The sequence below is a fragment of the Pygocentrus nattereri genome, chromosome 26, assembly GCF_015220715.1.
Source record: "Pygocentrus nattereri isolate fPygNat1 chromosome 26, fPygNat1.pri, whole genome shotgun sequence".
NCBI lineage: Eukaryota > Metazoa > Chordata > Actinopteri > Characiformes > Serrasalmidae > Pygocentrus > Pygocentrus nattereri.
In genome coordinates, this window is record NC_051236.1 from 18544338 (window position 1) to 18570058 (window position 25721).

At 38.4% G+C, this 25721-nt stretch overlaps 1 protein-coding gene across 3 annotated transcripts; it reads right to left on the minus strand.

Annotated features, from left to right (window-relative positions):
• Positions 1-4219: 4219 nt before the first annotated feature.
• Positions 4220-25721, minus strand: LOC108440793 (complement C1q-like protein 4). 3 transcript variants are annotated; one of them, XM_017719921.2, is made up of 4 exons: positions 25328-25721; positions 24502-24592; positions 23075-23730; positions 4220-6334 (listed from the first exon to the last, which is right to left on the minus strand). In XM_017719921.2, the coding sequence occupies exons 3-4, from the start codon at positions 23615-23617 to the stop codon at positions 6155-6157; spliced, it is 723 nt and encodes a 240-aa protein (XP_017575410.1). In that variant the 5' UTR covers positions 23618-23730; positions 24502-24592; positions 25328-25721; the 3' UTR covers positions 4220-6154. The 3 variants fall into 3 exon arrangements, with proteins under 3 accessions (XP_017575410.1, XP_017575393.1, XP_017575402.1); XM_017719904.2 differs by having other exon boundaries at positions 23075-23769; XM_017719913.2 differs by having other exon boundaries at positions 23075-23769; positions 23996-24592.

Consider the following 25721-nt stretch of genomic DNA (forward strand, 5'->3'; position numbering starts at 1 on the left):
TTTTTAATGGTGCGTTTTATAACTGTTTGCCAAACCACACAGCAATTAAAAATACATTTCCACGAGGAAAATGAGAGCTTTTTGAATGATATATGGTCTATAAAAATACATTTACTCTTTGTGAGGGAGGCTGGAGAACTTTGTGGCGTAGGTCCTCACGGGTCAGTTTTGCCCCGCACAGGGCAGCGCTGGCCGAGAACATTGAGGACAGACCAACATTATTTACAGTCACTGACCATTAGGGGGCACTGCCGGACAGCGGATGGACACGTGTGTTTAGTCCAGCGAAGGCGGCGGTTGAATAAAACACCTTAGGTTTTTCCCTGCACCTCTCACCAGTGGTTCTTTAAGAACACATTTTAGGCCAGTTTTCCAAACCAGCTGTACCTCTAGGCTAATTCACCGCTCTTATTGTGATTTTTTTAGAAAAATGAATCCCCACTTTATAATTTAGTCAAAATTGAAGCCAATAAATAGAGGTGTTCTAGCAATTTGTCCTACCTATCGGCAGGTCCTACAGAGCGATCACTGTGGTACAATAAGCTGTATTTTGAATGGCTGTATTCGGCCTTAGCTCGAGTCTATTGTAGTTTATTGCATTGTGATCTTAACGTTTCTACTTACCGCCTGATGAGGTGAGTTTCTATACGTTTTAGTGCTGGTAGAGTGTTTCGCTTTAGATGATCAAATTTGCCATACAAATAAGAGCCCTAAAAAATAACAAAACTGCAGGCATCCGCAGGTAGTCTGTTTAATTAATCACACTTCTTTTATTATTTCACCAAACGTGATTTAAGTAGCTCAGGAAAACATTGCTTAGTGTTATAGATACCAAAGTTCAGGAGCGATCAAAGTTTTTGCCTTGGATTGTCAAAATATAAAGTTTGTGCGAACAAAAAAGAAAAAAAAAACGATATAAAATATAATATATATAAAATATAATAAATATAAATAAATATAAAATAAAGAAAGAGGGTAAGCAGGTCTCAAGATTAATTTTATTTTATAACATTACGCTATATTTAGATACTAAAAAACTGCTGCTGGACTCTTTCCTTAGGAGATATTCTTCCTGAGATTTCCACCAGGTTATTGGAAGCAAGCTAATGCATAGACCAGGATCTCCAAATACAGAGTTGTATCCGGTTTCTCTTCATATATTTTGTAATCACCGGTAGTGATTGACCGCATTGACCACTTGCCAGTGATTACAAAATCTGAGAGGAGAAACTGGTCTCAAATTCCAGATTGGAAGATGTCTGGTATAGACTAATGAGCTACAACGCCTGAATTCAGGGACTTATTGTGGTCATTAGTGTTTCTTAAATACGGGTCACAAAAAGGCAAATGTGAAATTTACACTAGTAGAAAATGAAACAGTGCTTTTTAGTGTTCTCTCATGTTTTTCACATTTCTTAGAAAACAGCATACATGGTGTTTTTTGCCTAGGTTTTAGTAAATTGATAATGAGGGCATGCCTGCATGTACACTGGCCAACACTTTCCTCTTCTGCTTTCCGAGGCTTGTTTATGTCACAGTTGTCTTCTTTTGTGCGGGTGTGTGTTTGTTTCTGTCTCGCCAACAGCAGCTCTTTGACCTTTTCGTTATCTACCCTCAAAAGATACTCGCAACCATTCCCCCTCATTACCAAGGATACAAGGCTAAGTGTGGACGTGTATGTGTGTGTGTGTGTAAATCTGGGAGATGGGGAGTGAATAATGATCAATACTGTCAGTGGCTCAGTGACTAATTAGTGTGTGTGTGTGTGTGTGTGTGTATTTGTGATAGAAAGGCACAGACAGAAACTAACAATTACCTGTCTTCATTTTTTACATGTGTTCAAATTAATATTTGATTTTTTAATTTATTTTATTCTGTTGGTCAGATGAGATTTTTCCTCTCATCCTAACACACTGTATGATATTTTGATGAGGTTTAGGTGCATGAGTGTGTGTGTGTGTGTGTGTGTGTGTGTGTGTGTGTGTGTGTGTGTGTGTGTGTTGTATTGATTATTGTAATGTGTGTAAGCTTGTCAGAATGTATGTGAGGGTCTTCCTGTCTGGCCTTCAGCAGGGGGATTACTAATGGGGCCAAACACACACACACACACACACACACACACACACACACACACACACACACACACACACACACACACACACACAGACTCAAAATAAGCTTTTACTTTTAGTCATTCAGTTTAAATTTTCAATTAATTACTGTAGCTGAGGCTTATTATCAAACTACATACCTGCCTCTGAAACCATAGCTCTGTTAAATAATATGCCCTCTTCTCTATTTTGTGCACCATTCTGTGACAATTCTGTGAAACTTTGTATACAAATCCTCACTCAACAGCCTTCAGTCATTCATTGCAGCCTCTTTCTTCTGAATGCTGTTTCTGCAGTTCTCCATCTCACACAGCATAGATGCCCTAGGTGTGGAAGAGATCTGTGTATGTTAAATATTGTGTAAATATTCATCAGTGTACTGTGATGATGACAGCGGTCTGAACTGCATTGATTGAGAATGTTGTAATCTTTTAGCATTCTTTAAAATAGTATTTTTTATACATACACACATCTTTTTCCACATGAAATATTTCATATTTTGGGTTTTAAATAAAAAACAGCTTGGTTTATTGTTTTATTGTCTATATTCCACTACTGTGTAAATTTCTCCAGTCAATCTATTCAATATATTTTTGAAAATAATTCTTAATCTAATTGTATATGAACCTTAACAGTTCATGCGGCAATGAATCATTTCTTAAAGAATCTAATCAAATCAAATCTATTATGAGGTCAGAGATTTCCACCTTTAGTTTGCCAGCTCTGCTTTTGCTCACACATAGAAGACACTAATTCCTCAACTGGTTTCTGCTGTTCATGAAAGATCATCTGTGATGTAATGAAACCTCAGTGGCAACTTTGACAGAATAGTTTGAAAAATTGAATTTTCACAATTTGATGAGCCAAGACATGTCTGGTGTCCAAAGTTAGCACTGGAGTTCTAAGCTGGAGTACACATCTAGAAAGATCACCTTCAATTGGGATGGGGAGGGTGATAAATTGCATTTTTTCTCTTGCCAAAATACAGAAATGTGCAAATGTCCGAGACCCGAGACTGTCAAAACAGCCATTATATGTTATTCATTTTTCAGTGTCATCAAAAAAAAGCAGAAAACATGTAATAAAAGAGAATTACACAGAAGTCTCAATAACTAAATATAATATCCAATAATTCAGTATTTAGTATCTCCAGCCTTTACCTTTCACAGCTCAATAATAATAACAATAATAATAATAATAACAATAATAATAATAATATTATTATTAATAATAATAGGCTCCAGCACCCCTGTGACCCTTAGGGAGAAGCAGCTTAGCAAATGTGTGTGTGTGTGTGTGTGTGTGTGTGTGTGTGTGTGTGTGTGTGTGTGTGTGTGCGTGTCTCAAGGTGCTAAAAAAGTAAATTCAATACAATGATAAAAGCATAACATTTAAAAAAAGACAGTACAAGACAAAAATCCAACAATTAAATAAATAATAAAAGCAGCAAACCACCATAACCTTTAATAAAAGGGCTTTCTAAATAAAATACCGCCATGCCATACTCAGAGTCTTACAGTAACATTTAAGAAAAGCCTTTCTAAATAAAAATGTCTTTAAACTGATTTTAAAAGCTTCTGTTCTCTTCGAGATACTTATTTGCACCTTTTCAGAAATCTGCAGGAAAAGTTTTCCACACCTCAAAAAAGGTTCAGTCTCAGAAGTTGGTTGCACTTCCTGCTTCTCATGATCGTAGTAATCCCAAAAACATTAAGTCATGTTGAGGTCTGGACTCTAGGGTGGTCAGTCCCTTATTCTGAAAACACCAGCTTCTTTGTTTGATTTAGAAATTTCCTTTTTTCTATTTACTTTTCTCAGTCATGGCTTCTTCTTGTCTTTTCAGCCTTTAAATTCTGGTTACTGATAGTGACTAATTTGTTGGTCAGATCTTGCACAGTTCCTAGGAGTGCCATTTTCTGTCCTTTAGTAATAATTTTCAACCTTATCCTTTATTTTTTTACTCCATAAATTCATTTTTTTATTTTTATTTTTTGTTAACGTTCCTCTTCCATGTAAGTTATCCTATACCTGAATGTCCTAATCAGAATCAGAAATATCAACTGAAAAGCTAATATATGGCCTTGAAATTAAATAAATGAAGGGTAATCTTTGACTTTTGAACAGTACTTTATTCATTTCAGGCTTTTAATTTCTTGACATATCTAGCATGTGGGCACCATGTTTGGAAAATAAAAAACTACCTGGTGGTTCATAGCAGACACAGAGACTTTGAAAGTTATTTTTATTCTCATATATCGTCTTCAAGATGGCAGAATATATATCTACAATAAAGAACTACACAGTTCTGGAATTGCAAGGCATTGTGACAACAATCAGTCCATTACTAGTTACACCTTAAAAGCTCAATTCACACTTTATACTAGTACATTAATCCCACAATGAGGCAACACAGACACATACAGGAGGTTTTATATTACAGACTGTTTAGGGGCATAATCTCTCTCTCACACACACACACATACACATTAATATGTAATGTACACTGAGTTCTTTATCCCTGTAATATAACACACCAGAGAACTGCTGTGGATTTATAGTCCAGAGTTCATCACTTATAAAGCAAAGTAAATATAATGTACATATTAAGAAGACAGCTGGAAAGAATATAGTGCGTTCTCATGCTATAAAATACATACAGTTATGAAGAATATCTCTTACAGTACAGAAGTATCTCTCAGACTTCAGATTTGAGCTTAGATTTTCCCTTGTTTGTGATTATGCCTAGAAAGAGACTAACAGGACATGCTGTTTACAGTGTAATTTAGTCCGAGGTCAGGCTTAATCAGTGTCCAGTGAGGTGAAAATCTAGAAAAAGCACACCTGGTATGCTTTTCCACACTTTTTGCTTACCACACAGAGATCATTCTTTGACTCTGAAAGACAGAAACTGGAATAAAACACAATAGCTCATGCTCAACATTCAGTGGATAATGAACTGGAAATCTTTACCGTTTGGTTTTATATAAGCAGGACATCAGCAGTCACCAGAATCTTATATTCACAATTTGAGCGAGAGGTTTCTCAGTGTTACTAAGTTTGATAGGATATGAGCCTTTAGAGAGAAGAGAGAAGGAGGTGATATCAAAGAGTGAGGAACAGAAGGGAAAATAAGAATCAGAAAGCCAACTCAACAGCTTTAAAGGAATACTCCAGCGTTTTTCAACATTTTTATGTCCTGCCAGTAGTTTTGTGGGACCAAACGCATCTCGAAAATACACATCTGGGGACAACTTGTTAAACTTTTGGCGCTGAAGTGTCAGGAAATCTGCAGCAAATAAGCATGGGGGGAGCTGGATTGGTTTAGAAAATTTACGCTTGTCTTACCCAAGTTAGTCTATGTTCCCACCCACATTTAGCCCAAAATTTCAGGTTGTTCTGAGATGTTTTCAGTACAATACCACATAGTATATGGTTTATTACTACTGTCCCTGTCTTTAAACCTAAACACATAAACAGAAAGGTCACATGCTTATTAGAGAAGCCAATTGGCATGTGCTTAATGCCCAAGATAAGTGTTTTCAGTTGTACAACTAAGCAGAGGAACATTATTGTCTGTGGTAATTGACCGTACACTACATACACAGCAGATGGAAATTAGGCTGAAAAACACTAGATTATTCCTTTAAACACTGCTGAAACCCAGCCTGTCGATGTGTGCATTGAACTGTGGAGACCTCTGTGTGTGCGTGTGTGTGTGTGTGTGTGTGTGTGGACTGAGGTGGTTTATGTAAGTAGAATTAGTGACATTCTGTCAATACTATCACTCTACAGCCTCATTAACAATGTAATTCATACAAATTCCTTTAGGGCAGTTTGTGTATTTATATATATGTGTGTGTGTGTGTGTGTGTGTGTGTTGTTTTTGGAACTTGGCAGGAACTATAAAGTAAGACTGATAATTATCAGAACATATATACCATATCAGTGATAGCATTCTGAAGTCAGACAAATGTGCTCTTGACTTTTTAGCTTGTAGTTGCATCTGTGTTTCATAATTCATACAGAAGACGTGTGTGTGTGTGTTAGTCAGGGTAGATGAGAAATCCACTGAAGGTGCTGTATTTGTTGGTGTTTCCTCCATGCACCTTTCCTCCGTCCAGCTGCACACACACCTCATCCCCCACGTCTAAGTGCAGGATCACACTGTTGGAGGCGTAGTCGTAATTCTGGTCTGCATCCTGAGCAATGGCACTTGCCCTCACCTAAGACACAAACATATGCACATGTTTAAAGGTTTTAATCAGCAGGGAACCCTTTATTTTATTCTAGTCCTTTTTGAGAATTGAAAGAACACATTTTTAGGTTATTTTTGTTTAATAGCATCATCATACTTGTAGTCAAACTATAAGTATTGTACTAGAAAGGCTTCAAAAAGAGCTACATTCTTAATCTTTAATTCTTAAATATTTGTAACATTAAGCAGAAAATTGTCCAATCAGGATAGATTTTTTTCTCTGTGGAGGAACTCTACATAAAGAAAATAGAGCCAGATTAGAGAACAGGTTAACCACCAACGTAATTAGGACCTGACAGAGGAAGTGATCAATCATGTCGGGATTTCCATAGATGAGATCAAGAAAGATCATCAGTTTTTAGGAATGGGAAACAGCTGGTAGTTGTTTCAGTCAATTGTTAGGAATGAGAAAGAGTTGGTAGTTGTTTCAGTCAGTTGTTGGAAATGGGAAACAGGAACAGGTCTGTGTCAGGTCTCTTTACTAAGCATTTTTGTAGAAGTGTTTTTGACTAAGTTTTGACAATTATGGTCCCAATGGCAGGCTTAGCTCTAATAGTCACAGTTCACCACTAGACACTTTTAAATCCAGGTTTAAAGTGCTCCTATTTCAGCAGGCTTTCAGCTCATTAAAAAAAAACTGTTAGCTGCTCTAGCCCATCTCCTCTGTAATGGCACTTTATTTAGAACTTTAGAATGATGGAACTGTGACAATATTAAATTTACGTTTACATTTACAGCATTTAGCAGATGCTCTTACACTCTTAGATACTGCTAGAAACAAAATGTCAATGCAGACACCGAGAGAAAAGGAAGAGTTGAATGCAGAACTCTGTGCCATTCAATGCAATAAAATACAATACAATAAACTACAATATACAGTGCAATACAATAAAATATAATATATAAGTGCAGTTTATAATTCAATGCTCATTTAAGTGCTGTGTAAAGAGATGAGTCTTCAGTCTACTTTTTAAGACAGCAAGAGACTCTGCTGTACGGACAGCCAGTGGGAGTTCATTCCACCACTTGGGTGCCAGTACAGAGAACATTCTCGACGCTTGTCTTCCACGCGCCTTGAAGGATGGCGGGTCAAGCCGAGCTGTACTCGAAGCTCGAAGGGCTCGTGGTACAGTTCGAGATTTCACCATTGCCATCAAGTAGGTAGGGGCTGGTCCATTTTTGGCTTTGTAGGTCAGCATTAGGGTTTTAAATCTGATGCGTGCAGCTACAGGGAGCCAGTGAAGGGAGTGCAGCAGTGGGGTGACGTGGCTGAACTTGGGCAGATTGAAGATGAGCCGTGCTGCTGCATTCTGGATGAGTTGCAGAGCCTTGATGGCCTGCATGCAAAGACCAGCCAAGAGCGAGTTGCAGTAGTCAAGCCTTGAGATGACAAGAGACTGCACTAGCACCTGGGCGCCCTCTTGGGTGAGGAAGGGTCGGATCCTACGGATGTTGTACAGGAGAAATCTGCATGACCGAGTCAGGTTCGTGATGTGAGTTGAGAACGATAACTGGCCATCCAAACTCACACCAAGACTTCTTGCCTCTACAGAACAATCAGGGAGTTCTTGAATAAGATGGCAAGATCAATGGAGAGGAAATGACAGAAAGCATAGTGGTTTAGGTAGCTGATTAATAGAATAACAACTGATATATGAATTGATTATAGTAGTTGCTGTTTGTCCCAGACCTACTATAAATGTAAAAATATCTGTGATACACATTACACAGTGAATTGCATGGTTTTCACTCTGATCTGTTCACAGTGTACACGGCCAGTGAGAATGAGACGTCAGTGTTGTTTAGAATCAGCTTTTCATTTTTGAGGAATTAATATTTGTGTATTAATTATTTCCTTTAACTTCTGCATTACTTTGTTTGAATAATAAAAAAATTAACTGATCCTCTATCTTTCTACCTACCAAACACAACACACGCGCACACACACACACACACACACACACACACACACACACACACACACACACACAAACAACATGATCTTGTACTAATTTCTAATCAGTTTTTAAAACTTCTGCACAGCATCCTCTTCATGGTATGACTGTTTCGGTTCAGCTCCAGAGATGACTAATGGCTTCAGCTGTAATGCTGATCAAATGAGAAAATCCTTCTCTTGCTCTTTTTCACTCTGCCTTCCAATTCTCTCTCTTTCCTTCTCAATAATGCCATCTCCGTTTCTTCCTGTCCACTGGGCTCGGCTCAAATAGATGAGATGGGCAATGACCTTAGACCCTCAAATCTCATTGGACACTGGACAATTCTCTCTCTCTCTCTCTCTCTCTCTCTCTCCCACACACACAAAAGTGGTTGGGTAACTTCACTGCTACAGGCAGTGAGAAATAACACAAACACACACACACACAATCTTGTCTTGTTTAGGGATATATGTTGATATATTATTATGTGCAATGCACATATGTACGCATACACACACGTACACACAGACACAGAACAATAGAGAGAGACCAAGAAAGAAAGAAGAAAGGGAAAAAGAGAGAAAGAGGCATAGGAGAGACAGAAATAAGAAGGAGACATGAGTAGGGAAAGAGAGAGAGAGAGAGAGAGAGAGAGAGAGAGAGAGAGTTTGTGTGTCTACACTAGTCTGAAGTCTAAAGGGATAAGGTTATTGATCCATGTGTTGCATGTAATTTATAGGAAGGCCTTCCTCTAATACTTGATTTGGACACACTAGTTGCATTCTGTAACATACCCCAAGGTCCACTAACTCACAAACACCCTGAATTGGATTTTGGATTCTTAACACACACACATACAGATGCAGTCAGTACTACAAGGCAGGCTGCTGGGCCTACAACTTTATTTGGCTTCGCAAATGTGTGATATGTAGTAGTCTAACTAAATCAATTTTCATATTTCACCACATCCACTATTTCATTTTCTATACTTTTTTGCTTACTTCATTTGAGGTTTGCTGTGTAGAACAAGCCCCCAGCAGCCCCTTAATACGTTAAGCCCAAAAGAAAGTGGAACAATTGTGCTCAGATGAGAAAACATTCAGGTGAAACCTCAATTCTGGAAAAAAAAAAACCCTTGCTGCTGCCAGTTTGCTACATTACTGCATGCAAATTCACCTTGAGCCCACTCACTGCATTGCCCACGCACTGCAACAAACACATTAGGATGTGTCAGAATAACAGCATTTTGTCCCACAACAGTTCTACAAAACTAATGTAATACTGTGATAGGCAATTATTAAGGAAAATGTAGCCAAAAGCATGAATTTGTGTCTCAAAGAAAATTAAACATTGTTTCTCATCATTTATTGTGACTGATAGCTTTAGTACTGAGAAACTAGCCAACAAAACTTTTTAATGAAAAAAAGTGTTAATTTCGTAATTGTTTTGCATGAGTGTAAATTAATCTGTGCTCGTCACTGCCTCTGCGTAACTTCACTTACAGCTTGAGGCAGCACACTGTTTTCACTGTATCATTGGCATGTACAGAATACATGTACGCAAAAGTATTCACTCTCTTTAAAGTCTTCAGATTTGTCTGGATTACAAATGAATAGAGATTGCTCTGCTAGTATTTTTATTGTAAACCAATATGCTCTTAAAGCACAAGTCAAAATGAATTATTTGTCAGCAGATTTTTTTTTTAATGCTCCTTGCATAAGTATTCGTCTCATTTAGACCAGCACTTGGAAAACCCACTTTTTGGTGTAATAACAACTTAAGTCTGTTGGAGTGAGTTTCTTCCAGCTTTGCACACTGTTTTGGAGTGATGTTCTTCTGTGGCAGATTTTCTCTAGGCTGCTCAGGTTGGTTGCATGACCACAATGTTCAACTTTGACCATTGTACAGTGTTAAGTCTGTGCCACACATAGTGTTTTGAACTGTGAGCATGAAGTTTTGTTTCAGCTGGCCACAAAGCCTTATCCTACATTTTAGGTGGGTCACGCTAATGGCTTCTGGCAAACTCCAGACATGCTCTGATGTGTTTTTTCTTCAGGAATGGTTTGTTTCTAGTCACTCCCCCATACAAGCCAGTTGTATGCCAAGCCTTTGATACTGTTGACTGGTGCACCTTCACTGCAGTCTCAGCCACTGAACTCTGTAGCTCTTTCAAAGTGATTGACCTCTCTGTGGCTTCCCTCAGAAGTCTTGGGAGACTACCTTGTCTGGGCAAAAGTGTGGTATGAGGGAACTTCATGCAATTAATCCAACAGTTCTTACTGAGGTATTGAACATTTGGATATTATTTTATAGCTTTTTCCTATTCTATGTCTATAACTCGAATGTATTTTCCTTCAGATTCACAGGTAGAGGAAATAGGGCAATATCTTTCATATGTGTATATATATAAACTTATAAACATATATATAAACTTAGAGCTTCCACATCACAGGGGTTGAATACTTATACAAACAGCATTTTCATTTTTTTTCCACACAATGTTGTGTGTAAAAAAGTGTAAATTAAATACCCAGAAGGTCAAACTTGTAAAATAAAACATAATAGCAGAAATTATCAAAATGTCACTTGTAGTCCAGACAAATTTGATGACTTTTAAGGGGGCTAAATACTTTTGCAAGGCACTGTATGTCACTAAGGAAAACATTCACAAATCATGTTTAATTGGTTAGTGTTGTCAGCTACAATGTTAACTTTGTCTGCTAGTAAGGCTAAAACAGCTGAAGCTGGTGGATTTTGTTTAGCCTACCAGTCAAATGTTTACCTCTAAAATCGCATACAAAATAAAAAAGTACACCGGATCTATTCCAAGAGTGTAATCTGTCACAAGCGTACAAAATCAATTTCATTTGAAATTCACAGCACACTCTAAGTTTAGACATTTGGACAAAAACTGAGCTACAATTTGTAATTAGAATGGGACTTTTGCCAAAGTCCTGTAAAACTTCTCTAACTTCACAAATGTTGCTGTGAAAGACTGTGTTTGTGGGGATTTCATGGCTAGATCAATTTACATGAGAAGCACAGTAAAATTATAGCAACAATTAAGACCTGGACAGATTTTCCACTCATAATTCCATTAACTGTTACTCAGGCCACAAAGCATTTAACTAGCCATGTCTGTTTAGGAACAAAAATGAAAAGATGACAGTTTTGAAAAGGCTTTTAGAGTGTTAAATTACATGATGTTACTGCTGTGTGATGTTTATTTTTATTACATCTATTTTGCATTAGCTAGACCAGTGTTTCTCAGACCTGGTCCTGAAGGTCCACTATCCTGCACATTTTAGTGCCACTTTAACCCAATAATGGGATGTTAACGAACTGATTAGTTTGATCAAGTATGATGAGAGCAGGGAATGCGCTTAAAAGTGCAGGGCAGTGGGCCTGCAGGACCAAGGCTGAGAAAAACTGACCCAGATGATGGTCAACAAGTCAGCTGCTAGCTGTGTCTGTGGCATTCTGGCAAAAGAAAAGTTATGTCAAAGTATGTTGTATCAAGGAAGTGTTAAAGGAGAATACCCTTGATGTTTGATGTTGCATAATTAAATAATCAAGATGTAAAAAAGTCATTCAAGGTGGTTTGACAGGAACCAGACATTCTAGGAGTTTACTGCTTTCAAAGCTCCCTCACAGCAAGTTATTATACAAAATAATTATAGTGGATACATTGCCTGATGCCTGAGACATTAAGTGCATTTACATGCACTTAATAATCTGATCATAATCAGAGTTCAGCGGTTGTCTAATTATTCCAGTGGTCATGTATTTCCAGTTTTTCAGTGCATGTACACTCTTACTCTGATTTCTTTCATTGTTCTCAGTCAGCACATGTGCGAAAACAGATCTCTCTACAGAATGCAGAATGACCCATGAGGAAGCAAAACACTTTTGGAGCATTGCTGGAACCAATTACATGCTTGGCGAAATTAAGAATTTGAATATTCTTCATCTTCTAGAGGCTGCTTAGTCATATTTTCTGGTAAAATGTCTCAATGTAAAAAAAAAGACATTTAAGGTTTGGGTCATGTTTGCGTTACGTTTACGTCACATATTCAGTGAGTTTATTGGCAGGAATTGGAAGCAGAAATCAGATGATTGCCTGACGCATATAGACTTTTCCCATTATCTGATTGCCCAAGTGCACGAATTAGTGACAAAATCAGATTTTCATCAATTATTAAGTACATGTAAACCCACTCATTATTTAACAATTTTGAGATACAATTTTGGTCTAAAACATGTTCCATTCATGGTGGAAGGACACATGCAGAGCACTATAAGGCAAAATAGTACCTAATGACAGCTCTTCTGTTTTACCAAAATTATCATTATCAAAATTGTATGTAAAAATGTGTGAGTTTACTGGAAGTTTTGGATAGTAAATAAAACAGCTATATTTGCATTGTTGACATTGCGGCCCCTTGTTCACATTACCACCACTTAAAAAAATCGGAGTCAATGAAATTTCTCTACATTTAACCATTTTACAACCATGTGTTTATATTTAAACTATTTAGTTATGCAGGACTTTTAAAAAATCAGTGGAATTCCCCTTTAACTGTAAAGTCCTGGCAGACTGGTATGCTGGTGTTTTTACCAGAGTGTACAGTTAGAGTACCAGGCAGCAGGCTAACTGGAACACACTCAGGCTCTAAGAAGGGTGACGAGTTTCTCAATGCTAATAGGCATCAGCTGTGCTGTACACTACTTTAAATTATGGGAAACAAACATTTCAATAAGAAACCTGTGTACCTGTCCAACCTCTAACACCCTCTCATTAATAATCCCTGTCCCCCACACTTTTCTCAGTCAGTCTCTCTCTCTCTCTCTCTCTCTCTCTCTCTCTCTTTCTTCTCTCTCTCTGTCCTCCTGTCTCTCCACCCAGGGACCACGTATCCATTTTTCCTGCCTCCGTACTGAATGAGATGCAGGTCACGCACGTGTCTCCCCACTGCGCTCGCGCTGTCCGCTCTAAATCAGATTGATTAAGGGCGCACGGTGGCGCCTCCCGCGGGACGTTGAGCGCGTGCCACAGAGCTGCTGCTAATAGAGCCCGGTGGCCAATAAGAGCAGTGCAAGACAATAAACGGAGCACAGGAGTGCAAATAGAGCGGTCAAATGGAGTCATAAAGTAGGAACTGAGAGAGAGAGAGAGCGAGAGAGAGAGAGAGAGCGAGAGAGAGAGAGAGAGAGAGAGAGAGAGAGAGAGAGAGAGAGAGAGAGAGAGAGAGAGAGAACTGTGTATCTGTATGCGTGTGTTATGTACATGTTTATTACTATTAATTGCACTTCTGCATTGGCAGTCTTCTTATAACTGCTTTGCCAATATTTTGTGTAAAGTTGTTGTGCCAATGAAACACAGGAAATGTGTAATTTCAGTTCATCTTGGGAAGAGACGGTGCTAATATTGCTCCAAAATGAGTTACAGTAGGTCAGAGCCTGAGAGAGAAAGGATTGCCAAACTCACCCAGGAACAGCTCTCGTGGATTTAGGGTTTAGATGCACTGTAAGTGTATCTATAAGTGTAAGAAGTATCTGCACACCAGTACCTAACCCACTGCTGTCACAGGTGTCCAATTACACAAACACATAGCTTGTGTAACCTCCACCAGCATGCCCAATGCCAAGCAGCAGGTAAACTGGTATGTCCCTTAGCACTGACTTATGGATCAGTGGAACTATGTGATGGAGATCCATCCAATACCTTTGGGATGAGTTGCAACTTGCAATTTGACAATTTTACAAAGGCAGGTGAAGGGTGTGTTAGTAGTCTTGCCCAAAGACTGGTATAGCTTGTATGCTTAAAAATTATGGTTCTTTGAGGGTTTTTTAGTAAATAAAATGGTTCTATATAGAACCATGAAGACTCAAATAATCCTTAGCATGATTAAATGGTTCTTTTCATCGTGAAATGGTTCTTCAGAATGATAGAGAATGTGCTGTTGATGGTCCTGTGTAGAACCTCTGTGAAAAGAGTTCTATATAGCACCAAAAAGGCTTCTTCTATTGTACCAAGCCTGACATTGTAATAACAGAAGGACCCTTTTCAAAAAAGTTCTATACAGAACCATCTACAGCACATTTTCTGACAATCTGAAGAACTATGTCACGACAGTCAAATAACTGTTTAATCATGCAAAGGGAGCTTTAAGTGTTCATGGTTCTATACAGAATAATTGTCTTTACTAAAGAACGCTTGAAGAATCATTATTTTTAAGAGTGTATGGTGCTTGCCTAAACCCCAGTCTGCCATGTAGATTTCAGAGTAGTAACAAACTACACCAATGCAATCAAAATCATCATAGTAATGTTCTAATATCTAGCGCAAAGACGTCCCAGTTATGTGATATACATTTCTGCCATACTGAGAGAAAACTGGATATTGTCTTTTATTCTATTCTAAGGCAGAGATTGCCTATACTGATATGGCTGTTAGGATTATGTATTAAATGGAAACTTTACCGGATTTAATACAATATTCATTTACTTTCTTAATGATTCTGCAGTGATTCAGCCAACAGAAGAAGTGTTTTAACCCACACTGATTTTAGACTGTCAACACAGTTATATGTTAGAGTGTCAACACAGGGCAACCAATCAGAACAGAAGCTATTTATATGTATCGGTCTTGATGGCACAGTAACAAAATAGCCTGATTAACATTAAAGGGATGAAGAGAGGTTGAAAAATGATCATGTAAAATTGATTCATTACTGTTTTTGATACATAAAACCACACTAATGTAAGAAGTGGAGAAAAAAACTGCAATACAAGAAAAATGTAGTATATGGGCTATTTATATTCTCCAGTTGGTCTCTCTTACAATGATAAACAGAACCTGGATACAAATGGAAATGGATACAACCATTTCTGTAATTACTATTCCCCTACACAATGTTTTATTTTTGACTTTTAAAGTAAGTCAGGCACAGAAGCAAAAGATTTTTTTTGCTTTTATTGCTTCTCTGTTTCTGACAGCAGTATATCAAAAAATTATTATTTATTGTCTTGAAATATGGACATAGTGTCTCAAAATAATGGCTTGTCTTCAAATACTGACGTAGATCCTCAAAATAATGACTTGCTTTCTTAAAATATGGACTGAAAATCTAAAATAATTACTTATTTTCTTGAAATATTCCCTTAGTATCTCAAAATACTGCTTTATTTTCTCAGAATTTTGAGATATGCTGAATTAATGAAATTTAATGAAATACCAAAAGTGAGTTTTCAATTTGGGATAATAAGTCACTTTTATGATATCATAAGTGATTATTTTTGATATATAATCTCACTATGTTGACATAGTAAGTCAATATTTTGAGAAAACGTGTTATTTCAACATAATTTGTAAATAATTTGAGAAAATAATTATTCCAACCTAATAAAACAATTACAAAAAGTATACTTTTTACAATACTCAGACACAGTAACAAATTATTTACTAATACATACTAAGTCAATATTTTGACATACCGCTGCCAGTAAAAGTATTTTGGAAACTTTGAAAGGCTATGTATGGTTTGTTATTGTTCACTTAAGCTAATGTTTATAGTTTGGGCCTTGGACTAATCATCAAAATAAGGACAGAGTACCTGATTATTAATATAATTGATCATGACAGCCCTAATGTATAATTTGATCTCTGACAGAAGGCCAAACAGCTTTAATCTGTATTAAACATCCCTGGGGTTTTTATATATGTCAATCAGCTCATAATATCTGTCAGTGGAAGGAGGGGTAGTGCCATATGGCCTCTCAGAGGTACAGAAGCATAAGGGACATAAGGGGGGTGTGAATCTCTATTAGAAAATGTTAACTCAGTGATTTATGCATTCACATATGATCCATTCATGTGCCATAATTCTGTGTTCAGCACAAGCTCATGTCCGTGAGTAACATTTAATAGGATACTTGGCGAGAGGTACCTCAACTGGCCCCTGGTTGTGTGGCTAGAAGCGTTTCTTTATGGGGGACAGTTCACATGTCATACTGAGCTACTGCCTCATTCAGAAAAGGCCAAGACTTCCTTTTACAAATAGATTTCTAATTGTGTCTCGCCACAAGCTCAAAATGTAGAGATCATTTAGCCATTCTGACTTTGACATTGATGCTGATATGTACAGACACTCCAGCCCTCTCTCTTTCTCTTAAACACACACAGATTCTAATGTTAATCTGAAACAATGATACTTCATTTGCTAATATATATTCTCAACAATTTAGCAGCAAACCTATAATTGTATTCATGCACACATATAAATGGCATATAAAAATATGACTACGTGTGTATATTCAGTGTATGCTGGTAAACACACACACACACACACACACACACACACACACACACACATATATATATATATATATATTATATATTATAGAGAGTGAGGGATTGCAGGATGGAGAGAAAAAAAGGAGGACAAAAAGAAAGAAAGAGAGGCAGATCAGTTTCATTTTCCGCAAAAGAGCTGATGTGTATCAACAGGGGAGGGAGTCTGCGTCTGTTACAGAATGCTGCAACTTCTGAAACTGCTGCTTTGGAGAATTGGGAAGGTGGAGAGAGAGAGAGAGAGAGAGAGAGAGAGAGAGAGAGAGAGAGAGAGACAGACGGACAGACAGACAGAAAGAGAAAGAGAGAGACCACTTGAAAACAAACCATTGGGATTGAAAATATGTTGACATTTATTGCTACTGCATATTATGTTACATATCACTGCTGTCGGAACAAAACCTTCTATCTCCAAAATGATAACTTTACAGCAGAAGGAAAAAACATACTTTACTTTGAATGAAAGTCAATGGAACCAGACTTTTGACCATTCATGAAATTTACATTCAATGTAAAGGTCAACAAGCATTTTCAAATGATGGAAAAAAGAGTAAAACAATAAAAATGGAGATACAAGGTTTTGTTCCCGAGGGCAGTGATACGCTGAATACCGATATACTCAATTTGGTTAATCAGAAATGTGTGGTGTAACTAAACAAAGGTAAGTCAACAATTTATATCTATATAGCAGACAATATAAAACACAATCCGAATAAAACAATCCAAAGTTGCTCATAGACAAAATTAACTGTATCTCTCAGGAGCTGAAAAACCGAGAAAGTCCTCGTGGGATTCACAAGGACAGAATGAAGAAAACAATGAATCCTGTTTCTGCACTGAACTGAATCCTGTCAGTCTTCCTCTGAGAGTTAGCCCTTAGCTAGGGCCAGCAAATCTCTCTTTCTCTGTTGTGCTGAAAGTCTAATTGGTGGCTCAGGTGCCTGCTGCTCAATTAGGAACCCTCTAATTGGCTGTTGACTTTAGATAGAGCCTAATTTGTTAAAAGAAGTAATACCTGGATGTTTAATAGCAGCCTAGGCATAATATAGGTAAAGACTGTGTGTGTGTGTGTGTGTGTGTGTGTGTGTGTGTGTGTGTGTGTGTGTGTGTATGTGTGTGTTTGTGACAGGGGGTGTCCTTTATTGGGCCTCTTTGCAGTCCCACGTTGACGTTAATCTTGGCGTTTGTATGAGTTCGACCTTTAGGCTGCTCTATTCAAAGGGCACTGAAAACATAGGAAATGAGAGAGAGCAAGAAAAGCGAGGGAGAAAAGGATAACAAGGGAAGAAAGGTTGGAGGAGCAGGAGAAGATTGTGAGAGAGATGGTGTATTTCATGTGGTGCACTAAATCTCCTGTTGTGCACTATTACACCAACGGCAACACCGGTGCCATCAGGTAATGCAAATTTCCATCATCGGGTAAATTAATTAATTAATCGGAGGATGTAAACTCATTAGCTGCAGTTTAATTGACAGGATGTTAGTGCCAGTGCTAACACCTCCTCTGTATCGTGCTGTAATTAGCTGTGTGGTACACCGACAGCTCCCTCCACTGAGAGAGAAAGAGAGAGAGAGAGAGAGAGAGAGAGAGAGAGAGAGAGATGGAGGAAGGGAGTAAGAAGTACAAACGGAGAAGCGGCAGAGAGAGAAAATAAACAGTTGGGGCACAGAGCGAGTGAAAGGCAGTGGAAGAGAAAGACAGTTGGAGAAACTTGGTGGGATGAGGTGTTTAATCATTACATTAATTAATTAAGTGAAAAGTTAGTTATGTCTGCTCATGGCATGACAGTAATTTGTCTTCACTGAATATTTTTTCCAGTTTAGAAAGACAACCTTTATTTTCACCTACCTTGATTTCAAAAAGTGTCGCATGTTCAAAGGCTAAAAACAACCCTCATTATTCTCCATTTAAAATCCAAAACTCTGATTTTTGACAGAATTTGGACATATGCACTAAGTTTATGGCGTAAATTACACAGTAAAAAATGGTTTATCAGTTCAAGCCAAAAAAGAACCAAATTATAAGGTGGTAACTGGCACACTAATATTATTTTTTAAACTCAAATAAAAACTTTGAATAAACCAAAATAAATCGTTTAAATAATCAAATGCTACTTTACATTAATTTAAATCTTCTGCACCACCTTAATCTGGGTATGCTGTATATTCATCAGTAAAGGTCTATCATCGCAATCATCTTGAAACCTAAAATCCTCCCCTGCATTTTATTTACACCATTTGAAAAACGTCAGGTGCCCTTTTACATTATGTGAGCATTTCACTATAAGTGGACCAATACAAATGAAGCAAAGCTACTCACGGTGTATTAAAATTAAGAATGTTTTCCTTTTCCTGTACAGTTTTTCAAAGATGCATGGTTTTGTTACAAATATGTGGAGCTAATAATTTATCACAGTATCTTTGATCATGTTGGGTGATGTGTATCCTAATGGCAATGGTAATTCTGTTCATAGTATGGGTTATAAAATTGTATGACCTGTGATAAGGTCAGCAGACATTTACTCTCGCTCACTTTTCCCCTCCTCCCCCAACCATTTCTGCTCATCTATCTTACTTATACTGATCTGATGGTGTCTGTGCCTCTGGCCTCGCTACAACTCTCTCTCTCGACCTCTCTGTCTGCTCTCCTCTGATTAGCCATCCATCTTCCTCTCCTCCGCTCATCTCTCCATCATCCCACACAAATCTTCCTCCCTCCCACTATACACCACAAGCTGGGCTGGTCTGTTTCAGTTGTGTGAGTGAAGGGCTGCACAATATATTGTTTTTTTAAATTGATAATTATATAATATTGACCTTCGCAATGCTGATATCACACAAGGTCGCAATATGGAGATGAGTCCTTTACCCCAAGGGCTGCCCGAAGTAAATTTGACCCATCAATACTTAAATTTGGAGTACCAGAAAATTATCATCCAGTGAGAGACCAAATATACTTTTATATTTCATAACTTATCAAATTCTTATTTTGCTTTCAGAGCTATATTTTGTAAGTATATTTTGGCACCCCTGCGCTAATTAACACTAATTAGTGTTTAGTTTAGTGTGGTAGGTGCTTAGTTGAATGAAGGTGTTTATGTAGTGCAGCAACGGTAAATTATTTTTGCTGAAAAAAATGCAGGCCAATTTGACATTTTTGATTTGTCATATTACTGATTATCATTCCACCACCATTAATGAATTACAAGGCACATAATTACTATGTAGCAATACAATCGTAACTTTAGTATTTTATATATATTCTGCAACCCGTGTGTGTGTGTGTGTGTGTGTGTGTGTGTGTGTGTGTGTGTGTGTTTGAGTGTTCTCTTCCCAAATTGAGGCTATTTGAGAGGACCTTGAGAGGGGTTAAATAATTTAGCTAAACAGAAAGATAATTAATGAGGCCACAGATGGACATGCAGTGATGTGTGTGTGTCACAGGTGGAAAAGGGGAATCTCATCTTAAAGGCATGAATGATTTAACAGAAGAGGATAGCACTAGAATGACAATATATCACAGCATGCAATAAGCCAGGTAAACCTGCACTCCCCCCTATTCCATTCCTCTAGCTAACACACCCTCACTGTCTCTTTACTCTTAATAGAGCCAGTGTTAGATCAATGAACAGCCTGGCTGTGGCCAGCAATACATGGCTCTGTGTGTGCGTGTGTGTGTGTGTGTGTGTGTGTGTGTGTGTGTGTGTGTGTGCGCTGTATATTCTGCAATAAAACAGTTGTGTTGTATGAGCATCATGGGAGCCATTCTATTACTCCTCTAGGAAGAGGATGGCAGATGTTAAAAGTGCCTCTACTAGAATAATATATTACAGATAAATTTTGTACTGTAGAAAACTATCATGTATTTTTATGGTAATTACAGACAGCTGATTTCCTGCTAGCTATCCCTATGTAAACACATTGTAAGCAACAATTAATTGCACTGTATTTTGATTTACAGTTAGCCAAGTTGCTATATTAATATCTCTTTCCCCTATTCATCATACTGTGGAATTTTATTTTAGCAGTGTTTATTTGTAAAAATAAAGGTATTAGATGGTGCCACATCTGCAACATTAAGTAAACCTATCACCTTCAGTGCTCAGCCAGACACAAACAAACACTGTACACTAATTAAACTTTGGGGATTTTTGCCAGGCAATATCTTATGGTTATTCACATGGCTCTTATGGTTGTTTGCTGTTCAAACGATCCTAGCACAGTACTTAATTCACCTGAGAAATTTGTCAGTTGTGGTGCTATGAGCTGTGGTGAAATGTAAGTGGCGTAGTGCACCTATACAGGCCAGGTTCAAATGCCACTGTGGTACACCAAAGAAATAAGATAACAAGTCAGCAGGTTCAAATGTCCATGGTCAAACACGCACCACTCTGAAACACACCAGCAAATCACTGCTGATATAAGAAATCCTGACATCACTATAATGCTAACTTTTCCGGAGAAGTAAAACACATGAATTAACCACTGTTTATGTATCTTAAGCTTTGCTTTTCACAAATTCTTTTCGTCTCTTCATCATTAACTGTTCACACCTAAAGCTGCAGCTTTCAAATAGTGTAAAAAAGAGAAAAAGTAACATTGCTCAAGTTACAAGATTTTTGAGACAGCATATTTCCACAGTAATTAGGGTTATCTAGAATATGCACAATATATTGAATGAACTTTGAGAAACCCAACAATTTGGTTAGAACAGTTATAATTTTAACAGTTTATAGCCCCTCATCTGGTCTGTTTCTTTCTTAAATGTGAAATTCTTAAATGTTCAATGGAAAAATGGCAGATTATACAGTTTATGCACAACCCCCACCCCCTTCCTACTCCCTCCACCTTTAAGCACTAATAACTTATGCTATGTCCAGCTAATTACACTGCAATAAAGGCTTATTGACACACTATTGCGAAGGATCCAGAGGGTCTTCAGAGCTGCCTCTCATCTTACAACCAGAGGAGACAACAGTGTGCGTGTGTATGTGTGTGCATGTAAGTGTGTGCAGGTGTGTATGTGTGTGTGTGTTTGTGACACTATGTGCGTAAATGCACATTAACAAGGGAATTTTTCATCTCTCTTTGGATAATCCCTGCTTTTCTTTCCTCTGTTCTGTGACTCAAATCAAAACTGAACGGTTGAGTTGAGAGCAACTAAGTCCCCGATCCGTGTCATGTTTCACCAGATGGAGACTTGTATTTTCTTCTGCTAGTTTGTTCACACTCTTTTCTTATTCGCTTATTCAAAAATCCTGAGGTCCTATGAGGACTGCCTCCAGCTGTTGCATTTCGTTTCACTCCACAGAGAGAGAGAGAGAGAGAGAGAGAGAGAGAGAGAGAGAGAGAGAGAGAGAGAGAGAGAGATACAGACAGACAGAATATATATGTATAATGGAAGATGCTCTTTTTATTAATCTGAAAGTCTAAACTCTTAAACTCCAGAAGCCTGTATATGGCCCCACACATCAATTATTAAAACTACATAACCTAGTTCACAATACTTCATAGTACCCTCTTAGCACTTAGCAAAAAAAGTCTAGAAGCATTTTTAAAAAAGTAAAATAAGCTTCCAGTTATGCCCTCCCTCCCTCTCTCTCTCTCTCTCTCAGTAACTTCAGCAAAGCCTGGAACGATACGTTGAGAAAATGGCTGTTGAATTATTGAACGGCTGCTTTACCAGATCTTATTTGAATGTTAAATCCATTCCTTAATCTCATCTCAGTGAACAACAATCTGAAATTCAGCCCACATGCCAGTCAAATCAAACTTCAGTTAAGGCTAGTTCACTTTCTGATCCTCTACTTTATTATTATTATTATTATTATTAGGGGTTGGCGATATGGCAAAAATATCATAACACAACACATAAAAACATTTTCATGATACATGATATGTATCACAATGTGTATCAGACAAAATGCACCAATTCTGTCACATTCTAAAACCGCCAACCACTAATTAATATATTAATTTTTTGTGGTGTAAACTTGACTTCTGATACACAAGAGGCCTCTCATTGTGGGTCTCTGCTTCAAGCTCCAAATGAATACCCTTCTACTCTCAAGGCTTTCAGCTGTTTCTTACTTAGTAAATTACTATGTATGTATATATATAAAACATGTATCTCCGTTATTGTCAATTTTAACTTTTCTGCATCATATGAACACAATGGCTGTTCTATACATTGTGTAAAAATTTTATGATGAATAGACCAAGCCATGGTCTAAAATTTTCTTATATATATATATATAAGTCTATTTTGTGTTTTCCTAACAGCTGGCTATCTCCAATTGAATGTGTTAAACTCTGAAGATCTGGATCTGGAGGAAGGCTACTAATACAGTTACATTTTACATGATGTAACCAGCTCTTAAGTCTTACAGAAACACACAGACACACAGTCATCTCCTACCTGTCCATTCTTTTTGAGATCTGCCCACATGCTGGTTCCATCCCCTCCCCGCATGAGGACGTGGTAGGTGAAGTAGTAGATTCCAGGCAGAGGACAGGTGAACTTGCCTGTAGTGGGCTCATAATAATTCCCCACGTTGGTCACCACATCATCAAACTTGAGAATTTCACTGCCTTCATGCTGCTTGCGCAGGCCAGCATAGAAGGCTATTTTGGGGCTGTAGAATGAAGGGACATATCCTCCTGGGCCCGGACCTGGGGGACCAGGGGGACCCGGTTTGCCTGGCTCTCCCGGGGGCCCTCGTGGACCTGGTGGCCCTGGGAGTCCCGGGTTACCGCGGAAACCAGACCTCCCTCCCCCTCTGCGTCCTGGGATGTCTTGTGGAGGCGGAGAAACGGGCGTGAGTTCGTTTGTGGGCGTGAGGGAGTCACACACCATCTTACAACTGCCAAGCATTTCATAATGTGTCCCTCCACCCCTGGCTCCACCCAGCTTAGTGCTGTGAACCAACAGCGGGATAGCAACCAGAAGTACAAGCACCATGGCCACACCCACTGCAGCGCCAATGACACGCTTCCTGCGGCTAAGGCGGGAGGCCGCCAGTGAGAGGAAGTCCTCCTCTCCTTTAGAGGTCACTGGACCGGCCAGAATGAACTCTGGGAAAAAGAGCGGACTAGGGTGAGAGAAAGGGGGAACTGGGGGGGACACAAAAAACAAAAAGGGGCAAAAGGGTGAGAAGAAATGTCTAGAGGTGTTCAGAACAAGTCAGTTTTCTTCAAGTATGTAAATAAATACAATATCATCAGTGAAAAATCTGCTTGTGTCCCATTTGGGCTTCACAGATATGAAAAGCTCTTCTGAATGTTAAGTATGTCTCTTTTGTGTTTATAGAGAAATGTATGGCTCAAGCCCCAACATCACCTGTAACTCTCAGCGACAGCCTATGGTTGGATTAATTCACGAATGAAATGAGAAACTTGGGGGCAGCGATTCCGTGCCTCAAAATGTTTGTCCTTTAATGGCAATCCCACAGTGTGATGTGGAGGTGTATTTCTGATTTGGGAAGTTGTAGCCTGCCAGTAATGTATTTCTATAGATGTGGAGAGTTGATAACAGTGTAGCTTTCCATTATTTTTACGTTTAGTTCCTCTGGTTCACAGAAGCGCTGTGTGTCTGCACAGTCCATGTCCACTGCAGCTCTGAAATAGCTTTTCATTTTCTTCCTGTGCAAAAAAAACCACTGTTTTCTTTGTCTTTCCTTTCTGATTTTTACCAGCGAGTGTTTTTCTTATGCCCATTCAATAAATTTGGTTACTTTTTGCCCCAATCTCACATCCAGGATACATGTCCATTTCCTCTGCTGTGGTATCTGGATTGCAGAGAGAAGGACGGAAGATGCAGGAATGTGGATGTAAATTCAGGCTTACAGGGTTTCAGTCCCCACGGGTCTTCATTTTCAGTTCACTAACCATCCTTTAGGTTCCCAGAGCAGCTGCCTTAGACATCACTATTGTCCTCCTAAGTTAAATACAATTAAAAAGCAGGAAAAGAATACTTTGAAAATGATTTAAATGATTCTGCTGAGAAAGAGCATAAAAAGCAAAGAGTACAGTATTTCTGTTAATGACACAACATCACCTACAGGTTAAAGACATATTTTACAGGCCTACAAATGAGCCTTACTGTGGCTATATTATATGAAAACATTAATGTCTATTCACTTAACAAAGTACCTAATAAAAAGACCTATAGCAATACCATAACAAATGTCATGGTTTATAATGCTGCATGCTGTATAACGCTTCTATAATCATGTATAACATTTCCTTCTCCTGTAGTACTATTTTACAGTAATGTCCAACACGTGTAGCACTCTGTAGGAAACTAATGTAATTGAGCACATTTAATAAGACTGTAGATTCTTAAACTCCTGCAGTATTACGGTAGATCTTTACATAATGGGCACTACCTACGTTTCCTTACAATCAACTAGTGCTCATTCACTACAGAGCTTTTTGAGTATAAAACACTAACTTTTTCCACATAAATAGCGCTGTACGGGCTTTTTCTAGCCGTAAGTATTTTATCATCGCATTGTTCTCTCTCTGCGCTTCACCTGCAGGCTAAGTTGGCTTCGAACAAACGAGCAGCGTTTAAAACAATAAGTAAGACTCTTTAAAAGAGCGGTCGGCTAATTAGTGAGAAGTTAGGAGCTCCCGCCGTGTTTCAGCGCTGAACCCCAGCTTTGCTTACCTTTAGCCCTGTGATTCGGAGAGTAAATCCTGCTGCTCCGGTCCTTCTCTCTGATTCCCTCAGGCTCGCCTGGACAAGTCCTCTCTCTCTCTCTCTCTCTCTCTCTCTCTCTCTCTCTCTCTCTCTCTCTCTCTCTCTCTCTCTCTCTCTCTCCCCTAGTTTGTAGGCTTCAGTCGTCCTCACCAGAAAAGTAAGTCCATCTTTCTCACTTTATTCTCAACCTTTCTGCTACTACAGAGTAAACAAACCGAAGAAGAGCCGCCTACGAACGATGGTCCTGTTAACGTTTATCATCTGCTAAATTAATGTCTGAACTGTTTGCCGTATTGTCTGTTGTGACGGTTCGGTGAAGCAACAGTTTCCTCACTTGTGTGATCTGTGAGAGGAGCTGGTT